The sequence below is a fragment of the Rhinoderma darwinii genome, chromosome 3 (genome assembly GCF_050947455.1).
Source record: "Rhinoderma darwinii isolate aRhiDar2 chromosome 3, aRhiDar2.hap1, whole genome shotgun sequence".
Classification (NCBI taxonomy): domain Eukaryota; kingdom Metazoa; phylum Chordata; class Amphibia; order Anura; family Rhinodermatidae; genus Rhinoderma; species Rhinoderma darwinii.
In genome coordinates this window covers 371,436,718-371,453,781 of record NC_134689.1, presented here as the reverse complement: position 1 = coordinate 371,453,781, position 17,064 = coordinate 371,436,718, and the positions used below count along the sequence as shown (strand labels likewise).

Genomic DNA, 17,064 nt, shown 5'->3' with positions numbered 1-17,064 from the left:
CTGAAAAACAGCATCAAAACTGGGTGTGTGATCCTGGACATCGTGGCTGTAGTCCTCGTGGTTTTCAGTTTTCAGGTCACACGGCTCCATACAAGAAAGAAATAGAAGTCTGCAATGAAGGATACCATACAATGACAGCAAGCAGAGGTCTTGAAAGCCACAAAGTATATTACAAAATTGCATTACTTTTCATTGTGCAATGATTCAGCTTTATTTACTGAGTGAAATACCTCTGTAAAGAGCAGGTGTAAAAGTGCTGGTAGACACAATGTAGAGGTTATATTTTCCTTGTATCCTGTAAGTGGTTGCACAAAGCGCTGAGGTTTATCCCATAAAACAGTTTATACAGAAGCGTTATCTTGTTTCTTGGTATAGGAATGTACAAGTCATTATTGTGATGCACAAACTTGTAGACTGAAGTCAGGATGTCAATGTGAGGACGATATATGTTGTCAGGATTGTAAGGTAAGTGTAGAAAGTTATACAGAACATGACAAGTATTAATGTTGTTCAAATACCATGTAATTGTCCTTCATGTATATCCATATTTAGATAAAGTTGCAGTGACATAAAAATATAGATGTAGCAGAGCTTAGTTTGTCATTAGTCACAACTCCTCCAGATATCACAATGGTTTATCTGTGATTTAACATAGGACCAATGTTTGCAGCATATGGAGAAGCGGCAGTCACATCTGGGCTGTGGTACTTGAGGGAGCCCCCTCTGCCACATAGGAGAGTAGCAGTATTACAGAGGGATACTGCAGGGCGTGATAATAGCACTATAATGTAATTATTATAGACCGCTTTATCTCACCATACAAATAACGATTTCACCTGTATAATGAATATAGATTGTATAGTGTCAAGTCATTTAATATCTGCTTGTAGTGGTTTGTGGGAGGGGTGGGGGGGGGGTCGGTACAAGCGTGCTTCAAGATAAACCTCTGCATAGACTGGCAGGTAAACGTACTGCCTTATCCTAAACCAGGGAGTTATCACAATGCATTTACGGTGTTTGTAAAGGGGTTATCTGGCTCCAGTGGCGTAACAACCACTGTAGCAGCCATTGTGGCTTCTACGGGGCTCGTGGAATGAGGGGCCCGTGCCGGCCGCCGTCACGGGCTCCCCCATCAAGGCGGACTGGACCGGGAGGCAGGAGGCCATGTGCCCCCCCGGGCCTGTCCCTCAGTATAGGTTTGCGGACGCCAGTTGCTGCTATTAGGTGCAGGGTCGGCCATCACTCTCCCCCTGTGTAAGGTACGGCACATCAGCTGTAGAGAGAAGACTGTCAGACACAGTGATGGGCAGGTGCTGGAATCACTCACTATGACAGAGCAGGGAGGTATCTTCCCGCTCTCCCATCTACTAGGCTACAGGCCAAGTTCGGCCTGCAGCCTGTCATGCGCAGGGACTGGGTCCCTGCACCGGCCGGCGTGATCACGTCACTGGATCATGCCGGCCACGCAAGGATCCTGTCGGTGCTGATTTGCTCCGTTCTTCACGGGAACGAGACCTAGGTGAGTAGGACTTTTTTTGGTTTTTATTTGTTTAAAGGGCTGGAATCTACAGGAGGGGGCCTATATGGCGCTATCTACAGGCGGGGGCAGTATGGTGCTATGTACAGGAGGGGGGCTGTATGGTGTTATGTAGAGGAGGGAGGGCTGTATGGCACTAACTAATTGTTGGGAGGTTGTATGGCGCTATGTACAGGAGGGCGTTGTATGGCGCTATCTACGGGACGGGGGCTGATTGGCGCTATCTACAGTAGGGGGGCTGTATGGCGCTATCTACAGGAGGGGGCTATATGGCGCTATCTACAGGAGGGGGGCTGTATGGTTCTATGTACAGGAGGGGGGCTGTATGGCACTCTCTACACGAGGGGGGGCTGTATGGTGCTTTATACAGGAGGGGGGGGCTGTATGATGCTTTTATACAGGAGGGGGGGCTGTATGGCGCTATCTCCTGGAGGGGGGCTTTATGGCGCTATCTACAGGAGGGGGGTTGCATGGCGCTATATACGGGGTGGCTGTATGGCTCTATCTACTTGAGGGGGTGCTGGATGGTTCTATCTACAGGAGAGGGGCCGGATGGTGCTATCTACTGGAGGGGGCTGTATGGCGCTATCTACTGGAGGGGGCTGTATGGCACTATTTACAGGGGGGACTGTATGGCATTGTCTACAGGGGAGAGGTGAGGGCGCTATCTACAAGTAGGGTGACACACTGTCTACAGGGGGCACTGTATAGCACTGTGTATAGTGGGGCACTATCTACACAGGGGCTGTGTGTGGCACCTAGGGGGGCCCAGTGATAAGTTTGCTATGGGGCCGCGTCTTTCCTAGTTACGCCCCTGTCTGGCTCGTACAACCCCTTAGCACAATAGATATCCCTAATGATTAGCAGATTGGGCATATGGATAAGCCAGACAATCCCTTTAGATTACATATTCAGTACAAACTCCAGCTTTCCTAGACTCATGAATGGCAAATCTGCCTAGTTACACAACAGTGCTGGAGCCCACACTCCGGACCCCCCTTTATGAGCCAGACAGATATCCACTTCAATGATAAAATAAATATCTCCATAACAATACACTAGAATATACAGGGCTTTTCTTTTTTTTAATCATTTCTTTATTACGTTTTTCTGTCTTATAATACAACAAAAGATATTACATATCAAATCAGTCATATAAAATACCCCAAACCCCCCCCCCCCCCCAATATTAGTGGAGTTTAAAATATATAAAAAAATAAAAAAAGATAAATAACCTTTATTCGGAGCTCAGAACATAGGTTTTTTTCTTCATCATTTAAGTTAATAAACCAGGGTTTTCATTTACTAGAAAATGTATCTCTCGTAAATTGACCAAAGTAATATGATTTTTCATATAGCAAAATCTTATAGGCCTGCCCTTTCCATTCACTAAGGTGGGGAGGTACAGAGCTTTTCTTGTTATTCGTAACCCCTTGGATACCAATTTGACACATAATATCATCATGGAAGAGGAGGAGTTATGGAGTTACTTGTATTTTATGTTTCTTTTTCTTTATTTCGTAGCTTAAGTTCCTTTATTATGTTTTATCTCTTCCCTTTCTTACAGATTAAACCTGCAGGATCTATTTGTCGACCTGCCAGAGACGAGTGTGACCTTACCGATATGTGTGATGGAAAGTCTTCCGCATGTCCAAAGGATAGTTTTATAGTAAACGGCTCTCCATGCATGGATGGAAAAGGGGCTTGTTACAGAGGAAAATGTCCGCTACTAAATAGCCAATGTGTTGACTTCTGGGGTCCGGGTGAGTAGAGCAGGAGGAAACCTGCAAAATCTCTTCTTTAAATGAGTCATGGGTAACATAGAAGAGAAAGGAACTGCAGCACTCAAAGTTTACAAAAACTGTGTCGGATATTCACCAAGCATGTAACACTTGCAACGTTTCAACCCAGCATGGGCCTTTATCAACCATGATACCATGCTGGGTTGAAACGTTGCAAGTGTTACATGCTTGGTGAATATCCGACACCGTTTTTGGAAACGGAGTGCTGCAGTTCCTTTCTCTTCTATGTAAGCTGTCTCTTTTGGACCTGGGACTTTTTTGCTGCATGCACCACCCACTATTGGGAAATTGTCCTCTCCTGTTGATGAAATCGATTTGGTTGTGCTGCTGACTTCTCGAAATCTATCAAAGTCAAGGGCGAGGCAGATGTATGCTAGAGGGAATTCATCAGGGCAATAATGCAGGAAACATCAGATGTTATACATTATTAGGATGGGTTAATCATGCTTTAACCGCTATCTGCGGTGTATGGTATGCTAAGACCTGAATCAGTCAGGTCCGCGGGACTGACGGGATCAGTGTCAGTGGGTCCCACGTGTCCCTGACGTGCAGGTTCCACCTGTAATAGATCACATCTAAGTTCTGAACTTAGATGTGATCGGTAACAGCTCGATCCTGCATGTCAGGGACACGTGGGACCCGCTGGCACTGATCTTGCCAGTCCCGCAGACCTGTCGGATACAGGAATCATTGCAAGATACAGATGCTCTGTATACAGGCTACAAAGCAGCTGTATCTAAAAAAGTTAAAATTCTTTTTAATAAAAAGTATTTTGAAAGTTGCACCAATTACACTATCAATTTTTATTTAAAAAAAAAAAAGGTTTTCAAAAGTGTACATAGCCTTTAAAGTCTTCCTCAAGTAATATGTGCGAAAGTTGCAAGATTTCTTTGGCCACCCAAAAACTATAATTGAATCCCTCTAAAGTTTTTAGATATTTATTAAGCCATAGCAGAGTAAAATAGAAGTATCCTGAAATTTGCAATATCCTCTTCATATCCAACCATGCTCTATGTATCGAGGTGAGCATAGGGCAAGATTTATAAGGAGAACTCCCCAACTTCCCAGATACAAAAATGTGAAATATTGACCTATAACCAAATTTACCAAATACGTCCAATATGTGTTCGTTTGCCGACAGAAGATGTCACTCTTTAGCTGCTAGATAGTATAACTTAATATTCGGAACTGCTAAACCCCCATGTGTCACCCCAAAAACACTTCCTTGAGAGCTATTCGAGGAGGCCGCCCCTTCCAAATAAGGTCTGGAAAAATACTCTTTATATTATTAAAGAAATCCTCATGAATCCCTTCAGGGAATATCCCCACTATAGGTGAGGGCACAACTACATTAGGTCCTGGTAAAAATGTGAGCCGGGTACAGGGCAGCACCTGATACGTAATCCTTACTAAAGTCTATAATGTTGTTTCCTTCCCCATTCTAGATGTCAGTTTATTGCAGCAGGATATAGGATAACATCAATTAGCTAGTACTATACAATTTATATTTGCAGTTTTAGTTACATTTTAGCGTTTTTTTTTTTAGGATCCATCGCTGGATATGACAAGTGTTTTAGCTTGAATGAAGAAGGCAGCATAAGAGGATACTGCAGGAAAGAAGGGAGGAACTACATTGAATGTGAGAAAGAGTGAGTATTTTATATGGAATAACACAGGGAAGCGTCCTGACCCTCTACACCAGGGCTCCTTAATCTGGGGCCCCAAAACAAGAAGTCAATCATGTTGCTAAACCAGAGATTGGTGCAACCAAAAGAAAGGGTTTTGCTTCATATGATCACTTCTGTCAAAACCACCATCCACCGGGGGGCGCCTCACCAGTGACACCAGCCTCTGAGGTTGAGAAGCACCGGCCTGTATACACCCCAATGTTTATATCATAGAGAGAAGGGGTGACTGATAACAATAATCTGCTCTGTAATCTACAGACCGAATCTGATTTGATTTATCATCTACAAATATTGTAATGTTGGAATTATATATCAGAAAGCGAAATATTGATAGTAAATGATTGGAATGGATTTATTGATTAGATATTTCCATGTGGGTTCTCCTTGCTCAGTGTTCAGAGATCAGAACAAAACTGGGCCGTGCTGTGTGATATGTAATACTCCGTGATCTGTGGAGTCACATCATTTGTAGAACAGGTATGTTTTTTCTTGCAGGGATGTAAAGTGTGGACTTCTCTATTGTGTCGGTGGTTCACAAGTTCCTAACATCGGAGGCTCTATTAGTACCTATGACCAATGTAAAACTATTATATTTAAAGGTGGACTGGTGACTACAGGGACAAAGTGCAGTGCTACAAATGTGAGTACATAGTGCACATTATATGCGTGTGTATTCTGATCCGCCAGTCATCTGTAACTCTACCACCGCCGACCCCTCTTCTTACTAATGTACAGACAGTAGAAGAGAAGACATATTGAAGGGAGTAACACATAAGTACTGGATCCGACTACACACAAGGTTTGTTTGTAGTCTGTATCCGTGGAGACACATAGTTCTGCATAGGAGTTGTATACACAAAACATGAGGATTTTTTTTAATTAGGATTATTTACAGTGTTCTTTATTATTATTGATGCATCAAAGTAAATCAAAAGTGGTTGCAGAAGTAAATACACCCTGTAAGTAAAGTAGGGAAAAAGGATATTGGAGGACCGGACTGGCTGGGATCTGAGTGTTTACTAATGGTAACACATTCTCAAATCGTATTAAATGTTTTATATGTATTACCCAAGGGTGTAACTAGCAGGATAGCGGGCATAGCAGCTAATATGGGCACAGATCATTATTTAAAGGAGCATCAGAGGTGAGGGAAGGACCAAGAGGAGGTAGAGAAAAATAAAACACACAAGGATCGAAGATACCTACTAAAACTTGATGACCAATGATGAGTACGCTCGTCATTAGCAGCAGCAGTGGCCGCATTATGATGAGCATACATGTCATGCTGATTATGCGGGCACTGCTACTGTAATACACAGCCGCAACCCCACTCTAACCATGGAGATCAGAGGAACCTCTTATATCATTTGTCTAACCCTTTGTATGCCGCAAACAGCATTGAAAGGAGAGTCTTGGGGGAACCTTTTTTTAATCTCATCATTGGGAATCCCTGTGTCACAATCGGGGCCCATAATTTATATGGGCAGGCAGCCCTGATGGACCCCAGGGCTGCCTGACTATTTTCCCTGTCGTTGGGACATACTGTATTAAAGTATGATGGAACAACTACCTGCGTACTATTAGTAATAATTACTGTAAATTATAATTAGTAATTTAATTGAAAAATCCTCCTGTGGGATTAAAAGTCAAATAAAAAAGAATAATGTTAAAAAAAATCTTTAAAAAAAACACAAAGACAATTTTTTTTTACAATAAATAAATGTATTAAATATAACTCAATAACAAAGATATAAAATAATACGCATTTATTTGGTATCGTCATGACCGAAATAACCTGTACTACACTTTTGTAACATCCTTTTAATGAACAATGTATGCTGTAATAAAAAGAATACAAACTGCTAATGTATATGTATTAAAACATGACGCCTACATGAGTACCTTATTAATTCATCCCGCAAAAAAACAAAGCCTCATACAACTACGTCAAACAATAAGTAGGAAAGTTATGACCGCCAGAATTCAAAGAGGCAAAATCTAAAAAATGATTCATGTGCCCAAGGGGTTAAATCACACAACATTGTCATACCGCTCTATTTTCTAGACTCACTTGCTGCTGGTCATAGTTAATCCAGGTGGGACATGGTTACATATTATTGCTATGGGGCCCCATGATTACTTGTTACGTCCCTGGTATTGCCCCATAGCTGTGACCAGGGAGAAGCAGTGGTATGGAGAAGTCCTACATGGCACGTGGTTTACCAGTATTACTTTGATTTTCAGGTCTGTATGAATGGGAAATGTTCCAGCATCGAGGAGTCCTACATGACAGCAAGTTGTAAAGCCAATTGCATAGGACATGCGGTGAGACAAGTCTAAAAATGTGTCCCCCAGATCTCCTCTGTACTACAGTCATACATATCTGATGCATCGAATATTCAGTAGGATTGTTTTGTGGCTGATAGTGGTTCTCTTCCCCACAGGTTTGTGATCACGATCTGCAGTGCCACTGTGAAGAGGGATGGGCACCCCCTGACTGTAAAGTCTACATAGAACCAAGTGGTACGTTTACAAGATGGAAGAGAGGATTGATGGGTTTCTGTATAAGACAGCAGGCAGTGAGATCATCTGCTCTACATACCCTATAGTAGACTGTACTATAACAAAGGACTATACAGCAGATGCTTTCAGTGCCTTCTGGTTTAACTCTTTAGGGGCATCATTTTGATGCCACCATGTAAAATACATGTGTTTCATGAATGGGTCCTACTTACTAATACTGGCGTACCGCTGACATACACTGAATGGCCACTTTATTAGAGACACCTGCCTTTCAGGATTGGAAATATGGAAATTAGACACGTGACCCCAGAGTGAGGCAACAAATCAAGCGAGCAAGTGTTCTGTGGATCAGGTGCAGTGTCAATCCAAATCACAATGGGAAAATGGCACGATCTGAGCGACTTCGAACAAGGCCTGATCATAGGTGCTAGAGTAGCAGGGGCCAGTATTTCAAAAACGACCAACCTTGTGTTGTTTTCTCGTGCAATGTAGTCGAGTCAAGAGCATACAAAGAATGGTGTGATAGAGGAAAAACATCCAGTGAAAGGGGGATCCTGTGGACGTCAAGAACTCGTCGACGAAAGAGTTCAGAGGAGGAGGTCAAGAATCATTCTGACGATCAGGCAGTGCACAGTCAGGAAAATTGCAGTTGAATACAACTCGTCGTTCCTTAGCACGGATACTCTGTAACAGGAGACGACCAGTTTGAGTGCCATTGCTGTCTAAAGGGAAACAGAAAGGCAAGACTCCAGTGGGCAAAAGGAACACAAAAATTGGTTCACTGAGCGGTGGAAAAACATCGCCTGGTCAGATAAATCCAAATTTCTGTTATACCATGCTGATGAGAGGGTCAGAATTTGGCTTAAGAATCATGAATCGATGAACCCTTCCAATCAGGTATCCACAGGTCAGGCTGGTGGAGGTGGAGTAACGGTGAGGGGAATATTTTTTGGGCACACCCTGGGTCTTCTGATACCTGTTAATGGACGTTTGAACAGTAGGGCTTACCTAAGCATTGTGGCCAACCAAATTCATCCCTTTATGGCCGCTGTTTACCCTATGACAGAAGTACACAACGCCCTAATAGAATCAAATGGGTGTCTCTATTAAAGTGTTTATTCAGTGTGACTTTCCAGTAGGAATAACAGAGGAATGGCAGAAGCTTCAACACTGTGATTACGTGGAGAATACAGTATTTCCAATATTTACTAAAATAGTCATGGTAGGAAAGACACATTTCACTGTTTGTTATGAAAATTGACTTCAGGGAACTCCAACAGAGTGAACGAATGACACGTAAGTTCCTGAATCGCGATGTTCACAGCAGTTATGAAAGTGGCCTCAGCTTTCATGTTGTATTATGGGGGAGGGCCCAAGAACTGTATTCTCAACGAATGATTTTGACACATGCGTAGCAGAACTCTTACTAGTGGAGGGATGGCTTCTTCAGGGACCCAGCTCCCAGACACTGATAAATGTGATCTTCTGAGATATATGAAAACATATCAATCTTATGAGGCTGAGCTGGTAGTAGTACAACCAAGGAACCACAAGACACTGCTCCATGGTGATGGCATTTTTCTCTTTATTTGTTTTACAGATGTCGGCTTTTCAGCATTTTGTGTTCTACGGTTGAGTCTGTGTTCCTGGTGGTTACCGTTCTTCTCCATAATGGTGTCAGACTGCTAGTAGCGCTGGGTAAATAACTGATGCACTGGAAACAAGTAAAGACATGAGTTTCTAAGGCTCTTTTTGGCCTATGGTTAACATACACATGGCAAGGAGCTCCCAACGAATACATTAAATGTAAGCTGTGACGGATGCCTAACAGTTGCATCCGTCACCCACAATGGCGGATCATCACAGGGCGTTTTGGGCGGTCACCGGGGTGCCCATGGCCGCCCAAAGTACAACGTAGTTTTGTCTTGTTTTTGCCGCAAATCACGACGAAACTGCATTGTGTATGTCCTGCAAAAGGACCTGACATAAGGTCACATGACCTCATCTCTGAAGTTCTTACTACTGTTTAGCGACCTGCTGGTCACATGACCGCAGGTCCATGAGCAGCAGCAAGACTCCACAGAGAAGACTGAGGTGAGCTGCTATATAAGTATAAGGGGTAGGATTTGTTTAAGGGGTCTCTATTTAGGGGGCCTGGTGTGGGGATCTGTATTTAGGGGGCCTGGTTTGGGGACTGTATTTAGGGGGCCTGGTTTGGGGACTGTATTTAGTGGGCTTTGTGTCTGTATTAGTTTAAGGGGATCTGGGGTCTGTATTTAGGGGGCCTGTATCAGTTTAAGGGGTTTAGGGTCTGTATTCAGGGGTCTGTATTAGTTTGAGGTCTGGGGTCTGTATTTAGGGTTCTGGTCTGGGGTCTTTATTAGTTTATGGGGAATATTTAGGGGCCTGTTCTAGGGTCTATTAGCTATGGGGTCTTTATTTAGGGGTCTGGTCTGGGGTCTGTATTAGATTAGGGAGTCTGGTCTGGGGTCTGTATTACTTAAGGCAGTCAGGTCTGGGGTCTGTATTAGTTTGAGGTCTGGGGTCTGTATTTAGGGGTCTGGTCTGGGGTTTGTATTAGTTTATGGGGTCTGTATTTAGGGGGCCTGGTCTAGGGTCTGTATTAGTTTAGGTGGTCTTTATTTAGGGGGCTGTATTAGTTTAGGGGGTCTGGTCTGGGGTCTGTATTAAGGGGGTCAAGTCTGGGGTCTGGTCTAAGGTCTGTATTTATTTAGGGTGCTTGTTCTGGGGTCTGTGTTTGTTTAGGGGGGGTCTGGTCTGGGGACTGCAATAGTTTATAAGGTCTGGGGTCTGTATGTATTCTATGATCTAGTCTGGGGTCCAAATTTATTAGTCTGAGTAAAAGGGGTTGTCTGGGCACATTGATAGGTCATCAGTATAAAAAACGGTCTGTGCCCGGACCACCCCTTTAATGTATGGTCCTGGGCCTTGGTGTCTAAGTGATGGGCAAAAATGTCTTATCAGGAGAAGTCGCCATAACAGTCTGTGTCAGATGGAGAAGAAAAGAGAACTACTCCCATCAGAGAAGACGTCACTTGTGAGTCACTGGATTTATAGAGGATCTGTCCCCTCTCCTGACATGTCTGTAGTAGAAAACCCTTGTATTCTACATATCTTTGTGTATCCAGGACTAATAGACAAATGTGTGTTACCATTCCGATTGTCAGAAGGATGTGTCCCTACAGTGTGATATTGTCAGCGATGGTTGGAGACTGTCAGTATGTAGGGACACAGCCCTTTGACAAGGGGAATCGTAACACCCATTTTTCAATGCTCGCACAAGAAGGTGGTGTTCACTACAGACACGGCAGAGCGGCGGTGGGGAAGGGGGGCCCAAGTTTGTGGAACAGCCCAGGGCCTATGGTCTACTTATTCCACCACTGGTCACCCATAAACTATTATGGGATACGTTTGACATATAAGTTATGAACTTTTATGACACTTTTTCTAACATATACATTAAACGGATCCCATAATAATGTTTTATGGCATCTGTTTAACGTATACATCATAGAAAAGCTTAGGAAAAGCCCATGACGTATACGTTTAATGGATACCTGTGACAACTGCCATACAGTGGCATACCTCAGGCATTTTTTTGCGGAATCCTGTTTTTTTTTTAAATATTAGAGTCTACTACTTTAGTATTCCATACTAAAAAAAAGTATACCAACCCGATGGAGGGCAAAAGGAGATTCTTTTGGACTTTGTCAGGCTAAGGGATTCTTATGGGCACCTTTAGGGTAGTAAGTAAAAACGGCTGTAAAATATGGAGCAGTTTTTAAGGGAAAACAGCCTCTGATTTTAAGCCGTTTATAAAGCATCAAACGTTTTTTGGAGCCGTTTTTTGAGCTGTTTTTCTATTGACCCCATGATAAACGGCTCAAGAAGTGACATGCACTTCTTTTTACAGGGCGTTTTTTTACGCAACGTTTTTTCAAACTGCCGCGTAAAAAAACACCCCGTCGCAACGAAAAGACGTTTTTCCCATTGAAATCAATGGGCAGATGTTTGGAGGCGTTCAGCTTCAGTTTTTTCAACCGTTTCTCGAGGTGTTTACACCCTGAAAAATGGCTGAAAATAAGCTGTGTGAACATAGCCTTAGCGTATACGTCAGGAGTTTTTCTTAAGTACACTTTAAATGTAGTGCAAAGATGTGAAGTGAATGATGGAAAGATTGTTAGTAGAAAATGTAAGGGTATGTGCACACACACTAATTACGTCCGTAATTGACGGACGTATTTCGGCCGCAAGTACCGGACCGAACACAGTGCAGGGAGCCGGGCTCCTAGCATCATACTTCTGTACGATGCTAGGAGTCCCTGCCTCGCTGCAGGACAACTGCCCTGTATTGAAAACATGATTACAGTACGTGACAGTTGTCCTGCAGCGAGGCAGGGACTCCTAGCATCGTACATAACTATGATGCTAGGAGCCCGGCTCCCTGCACTGTGTTCGGTCCACTACTTGCGGCCGAAATACGTCCGTCAATTACGGACGTAATTAGTGTGTGTGCACATACCCTAATAGTGAAAAGTGAATATGTTTCTAGGACATAGAATGTGAATCTACACCCTTTAACACCATTATTTTTAGGTCCAACATTCTGTACTGATTAATTTCTTAATATATTTTATAGAGGTTAGAGTTTCTCATACACAGCTTCAAGTCTTCAAATCTCCAGCATAGACAGAGTCAAAATGTAAAATTTTGTCTGAACTCTAAGGCCCCCTGAACACGGTGTGTACGGTCCGTGATTTCGGCACGGACGGGCCTGTGAAGTTTCATCCGAAGGCCGGCCGCAATCACAGACCGTGCACACAGAAGATGTGCATTGATTCCTATGAGCCCAGACCGCAAATAATGACATGTCCTATTTTTTTTGCGGTCCGAGCTCCGGGTAATGCATGGATCATGGAAACCACGGTCGTGTGCATTGGCCCATGGGAAGTCATACATTTTATACATTCTGCAATTGCGGTTCTGCAGTTGCGGATAGTATACGGCCGCAAAACTGTGGTTGTGTGCATGACGCTTAATAAAACAGTATGCAATAGTTCCCCTTGTGGCGAGCGAGCTTACAGCATATGGTTTTATTATTCAGTTCAATGTATGAAAAGTATACAGTGAATGCTTTAGCTCCCTCTAGTGGTGACTGCAGGCAGACAGAATTGTTATTATTACCTCTATATCTATACAGAGGATTTGGAGCTCTGTTTAAAAAAAGAAAAAGAGCTTCGACCCCATAAAGGAATATTTAAAAATGTATCAGCACAGATAACATGTATGTTTATTTCATGTGATATCCTAAGTCTTCCATAAGAAGTGACTTTCATATTCCTCAATGGTTACCTTTATATATTGCCATACTCTTGATCCCCCTCAGCTATAGTTAACCCATTGTAAATGTCCATTGATCTGGGCATCTTGTTCTGCCTTGTTGGTGACACAAGCAGCGGATTGCGGGGAGCTCATAATATTGTCATAAAAAAGTAGAGTATCCCCATTAAATAATTGAGACAAATAACTGAACAAAAAATGGAAACAAAAAGCAGTCTTTAGCTTTATTCCTTTGTTCTTCAAAGTTGAATGTATTCAGAAGACATTGTAATGAAGGAGACATTGGTGGCCGCAGGGTCCATCAGTCAGACAGTGTCAAGGACCAATAGCTGATGGGATCCAGTGAGCCAATCTTCACCTTTAGGGTATGTTCACACACACTATTTACGGACGTAATTCGGGCGTTTTAGCCCCGAATTACGTCCGAAAATGCGCGTCAATAGCGTCGGCAAACATCTGCCCATTCATTTGAATGGGTCTTACAATGTTCTGTTCAGACGGTCATTTTTTTTACGCCCTGCTGTCAAAAGGCGGGGCGTAAAAAAGACGCCCGCGCCAAAGAAGTACCTGTCACTTCTTGGGACGTAATTGGAGCCGTTATTCATTGACTCCAATGAAAAGCAGCTCCAGTTACGTCCGTATTGGACGCTGCGTTCAAGCGCCTGCACATGCCGTAACGGCTGAAATGACGGGGCTGTTTTCTCCTGAAAACAGCCCCGTAATTTCGGCCGTTACGGACGCTGTAGTGTGAACATACCCTTATAGGGGCCCAGTGTTGATCCCCACCTAAAGTGGATTACTTCCTGCTCTATAGATCACTTCTGACACTTGATTGGCTGAGCATCTCCTATTGACTGCCTTCAGTGCTCCCGGCTCATGGACACAGGGTGGACTCTATTTACACTCATCAAAAACGTGTGGCTGCTCCATAAGAACTATGTATGTTAGTCATTGAGTATTTATCAATGTATAAGGTGAAGTACACAAGTGTCTCCCTAGTATCACACACAAGTCACCCAGATACATGAGCTGCCTCTAACCATCTCACTGGTGATGAAACAAATAACTCCAGTCTCCACCATAATTCATCCAATAAACAGTTACATGTTGGGGTCCACTCCCCAGTTCTTATTTATGGTGGGATAAGTGACAGCTGTTATTCTGATGTGCCAGCAGTGTGGCTTTCATATCGGACAACATAGTTACATCAATGCACGTGTGTCATCCAACCTAAAGCTGAGCCCTGTTGCAAAATATAGATCAAGGACCCCCAACCACCATGTGCCATTTATAAAGCCGCTGTTTTCTTCTTGCAGAGAAGCTTTAGGACCTCCCAGACCCAGGTGCGAATGCATCCCCTATAGTTACACCACTGACCCTGCGGATGAATCCAACTGCGGACATTGTTCATCAGTTCTGTTTCTTTTGTGGTTTGAATACTGTTCATAAATGTATTTATAGTTGTCATTTGTTTTTTTAAAGGAGTTCTCTACTATGGGCAGTGCTTTTTTTTTTGTTTTGTTATAAGGGTTATAATGGCCCCCCAGTATTCAGCTGTAATTGGTGAGAGAATCTGGAAGCAAGTGTTCATTTTCCCTGCAGCGCCATCACAGTGAGAATGAAGCATTACACGATTCTCATTGAAATCAATAGGTTGTCTGTGTAATGTGAGGCTGTGCTGGATCATCCAGAGCTAAAGACACTCTTTGTTATCACTCTCTGCTCTGGCTGATAAATAAGGATCCCGAACAAAGGGCTCCCTCTATTAATTCAAACTTCACTACCTCAAAATGTATTTGTTTTTTCAAACCAGCCAACACTTACTAAGAATAACCTTCCAAACTATCACATCTGCAAAGTTGTCCACCATGCTGCACCTTCCTACATCTCTCATTTAGGTCTACCACCTGCTCATGCTCTAGCTTCAGCCATTAATATGTAGCTTTTCTCCCCTCTACTCACAACCTCTCATTTCTGTCTCCCAGCCTTCTCTTGTGCTGCACCAATATTCTAGAATGCTTTGCCTCCGGCCATCAGACTAATTTCGAACATCCATAGTTATGTCCTTCCCCACATCCTGTGTATATTATTTATTTATAAAGATCCTACATATAAGGGGGCAGGGTCTCCTCTTTTTTTTTATTGTCAGAGAATTGTGTAATTTCATGTTTACTGCTTCATCTGACTGTACACTGCTGCAAGAATATGTTGGTGCTATGGAAATAAAGGTTATTAGAAAATTATTATTCTTTACATCATTTTTAATTTTATACTTTTCCTTTTTTTCCCTCTTGGCTGTGTCTCTGCTGTGTGATAATTATCCATTGTGAAATCTTATTCTGCCTTAATGACGGCTCTTATACCCCTGGTTTGATTTCTATTGTACACATATAAAGTAAGATGTTTAAAGGGTAACTAAATGTTCATCAAACTTCTGACATGTCATAGTGACATGTCAGAAGTTTTGATTAGTGGAGATCCGAGCATTGAGACCAATCGCTAAAACAAAGCGACAGAAGCGATCGGGTGAACGCTGAGCCGCTTAGTTTCTGTTCAGCTTTTTCCAGAAAGCCGATGAAGCCGAGTACGGGCTCATAGACTTTATGTTGAGTCCGTACACCGCTACATTGATTTCCGGAAAAAGACGAACAGAAACGAAGTGGCACTGCGCTCACACGAGCGCTTCTGACGCTTCGTTTTAGTGATTGGTGGGGGTCTCAGTGCTCGGACCCCCACCAATCAAAACTTCTGACATGTCACTGTGACATGTCAGAAGTTTGTTGAACATTTAGTTACCCTTTAATATTTCTGCCCATATTCTATGTAAATCACATTACACTACCTCTTACTATGGTCTCACCATTTCTTGTGAACTGTATTCTTTCTGTTCTATCCTGGCAGGGCTGCGCCGTCCATGAGGTGAGATGAGCATCTCGCCTCAGGTGGCGGCCTGCCGCCTCTCTGAGGGGGTGGCGGCGCCACTGAAAACACCCACCGCCACTCCCTCCTGCACTATGATTGTACCTGCGTCTATAGAACGCAGATACAATTACATGCATTAGTGCTGAATGGCCGGGTACAAAACATGCCCCGCTATTCAGTGCCTTTCAATGACCTAATCAGATCGATGTCATCATCACGCCGCTTGCGTCTTGATTGGCAGGGCAAGACAGCCTGTCAATCAGAGCCTTTCAACGACGCAACGTTGAAAGGCGCTGATTGGCTGGGCAGAATGATTTGTCCTACCACTCATCGCCGCTTGCGTTGTTTAGCCCCAGCAGACCCGCTCAGAAGGGAGCAGGTCTGCATTGCAAGAGGACTGCACAGGAACGGGTTTAGGTATGTAAAGTTTTTTTTCTGTTAAAAGTGTTAGGGCTATATATGGTGCACTACCTACAGGGGGGCTGTATGTTGAGCACTACCTACGGGAAGCTGTATGTGGGGGCTATATGTGGAGAATTATCTACAGGTGGGTCTGTATGTGGAGCATTATCTACAGGGGTGGCTATATGTGGAGAATTATCTACAGGTGGGTCTGTATGTGGAGCATTATCTACAGGGGTGGCTATATGTGGAGCATTATCTACAGGGGTGGCTATATGTGGAGCATTATCTACAGGGTGTGCTATATATGGAGTACTATCTACAGGGGGGCTGTATGTGGGGGCGATATGTGGAGCATTATCTACAGGGGGCTATATGTGGGGCACTATCTACAGGGGGTCTGTATGTGGAGCACTATCTACAGGGGGAGCTGTATGTGCGGGCTATATATACGTAGCATTATCTACAGGGGGGCTATATGTGGGGCAATGTCTACGGGACTCTGTGGGGCACTGTCTAAAGGGGGCACTATGTGTGGGTGGGGACACAGTGTATGGTGCTATTATAATCAGGGACACAATGTATGATTCTATTAGAATTAGAGGTGCAGTGTATGGCGCTTTTATATTTTGGGTCATTGTGTGTGGCACCATGAGAATTTTATCTTCGTTTATAGGTGCAGAAATGTTTGAAAAGTGAGAAGCTGAAGACATCTGAGCGCAAAACTTCAGAAATGGGTCATGACTGGGAGAAGTCATCATAGAGGTCTGGACCGAATGGAGACATCACCTGTGAGTCACTTAATGTAAATTTTTATTCTGCCTCTAAT

At 43.4% G+C, this 17,064-nt stretch overlaps 1 protein-coding gene across 6 annotated transcripts in view; it reads left to right on the top strand.

Moving 5' to 3' along the window:
* The window catches only part of LOC142750006 (zinc metalloproteinase-disintegrin-like 4a), an 81,802-nt gene extending 66,648 nt beyond the window's left edge, over positions 1-15,154 (top strand). For all 6 annotated transcript variants that reach the window (XM_075858699.1, XM_075858695.1, XM_075858697.1 and 3 more), the window contains exons 14-21: positions 376-465; positions 3,105-3,300; positions 4,886-4,988; positions 5,523-5,667; positions 7,272-7,352; positions 7,472-7,550; positions 9,151-9,248; positions 14,228-15,154. In XM_075858699.1, coding sequence (XP_075714814.1) covers positions 376-465; positions 3,105-3,300; positions 4,886-4,988; positions 5,523-5,667; positions 7,272-7,352; positions 7,472-7,550; positions 9,151-9,239 — 783 coding nt within the window. In that variant the 3' untranslated portion in view covers positions 9,240-9,248; positions 14,228-15,154. The remainder of the gene's footprint in view (positions 1-375; positions 466-3,104; positions 3,301-4,885; positions 4,989-5,522; positions 5,668-7,271; positions 7,353-7,471; positions 7,551-9,150; positions 9,249-14,227) is intronic.
* The last annotated feature ends 1,910 nt before the right edge of the window (positions 15,155-17,064 follow it).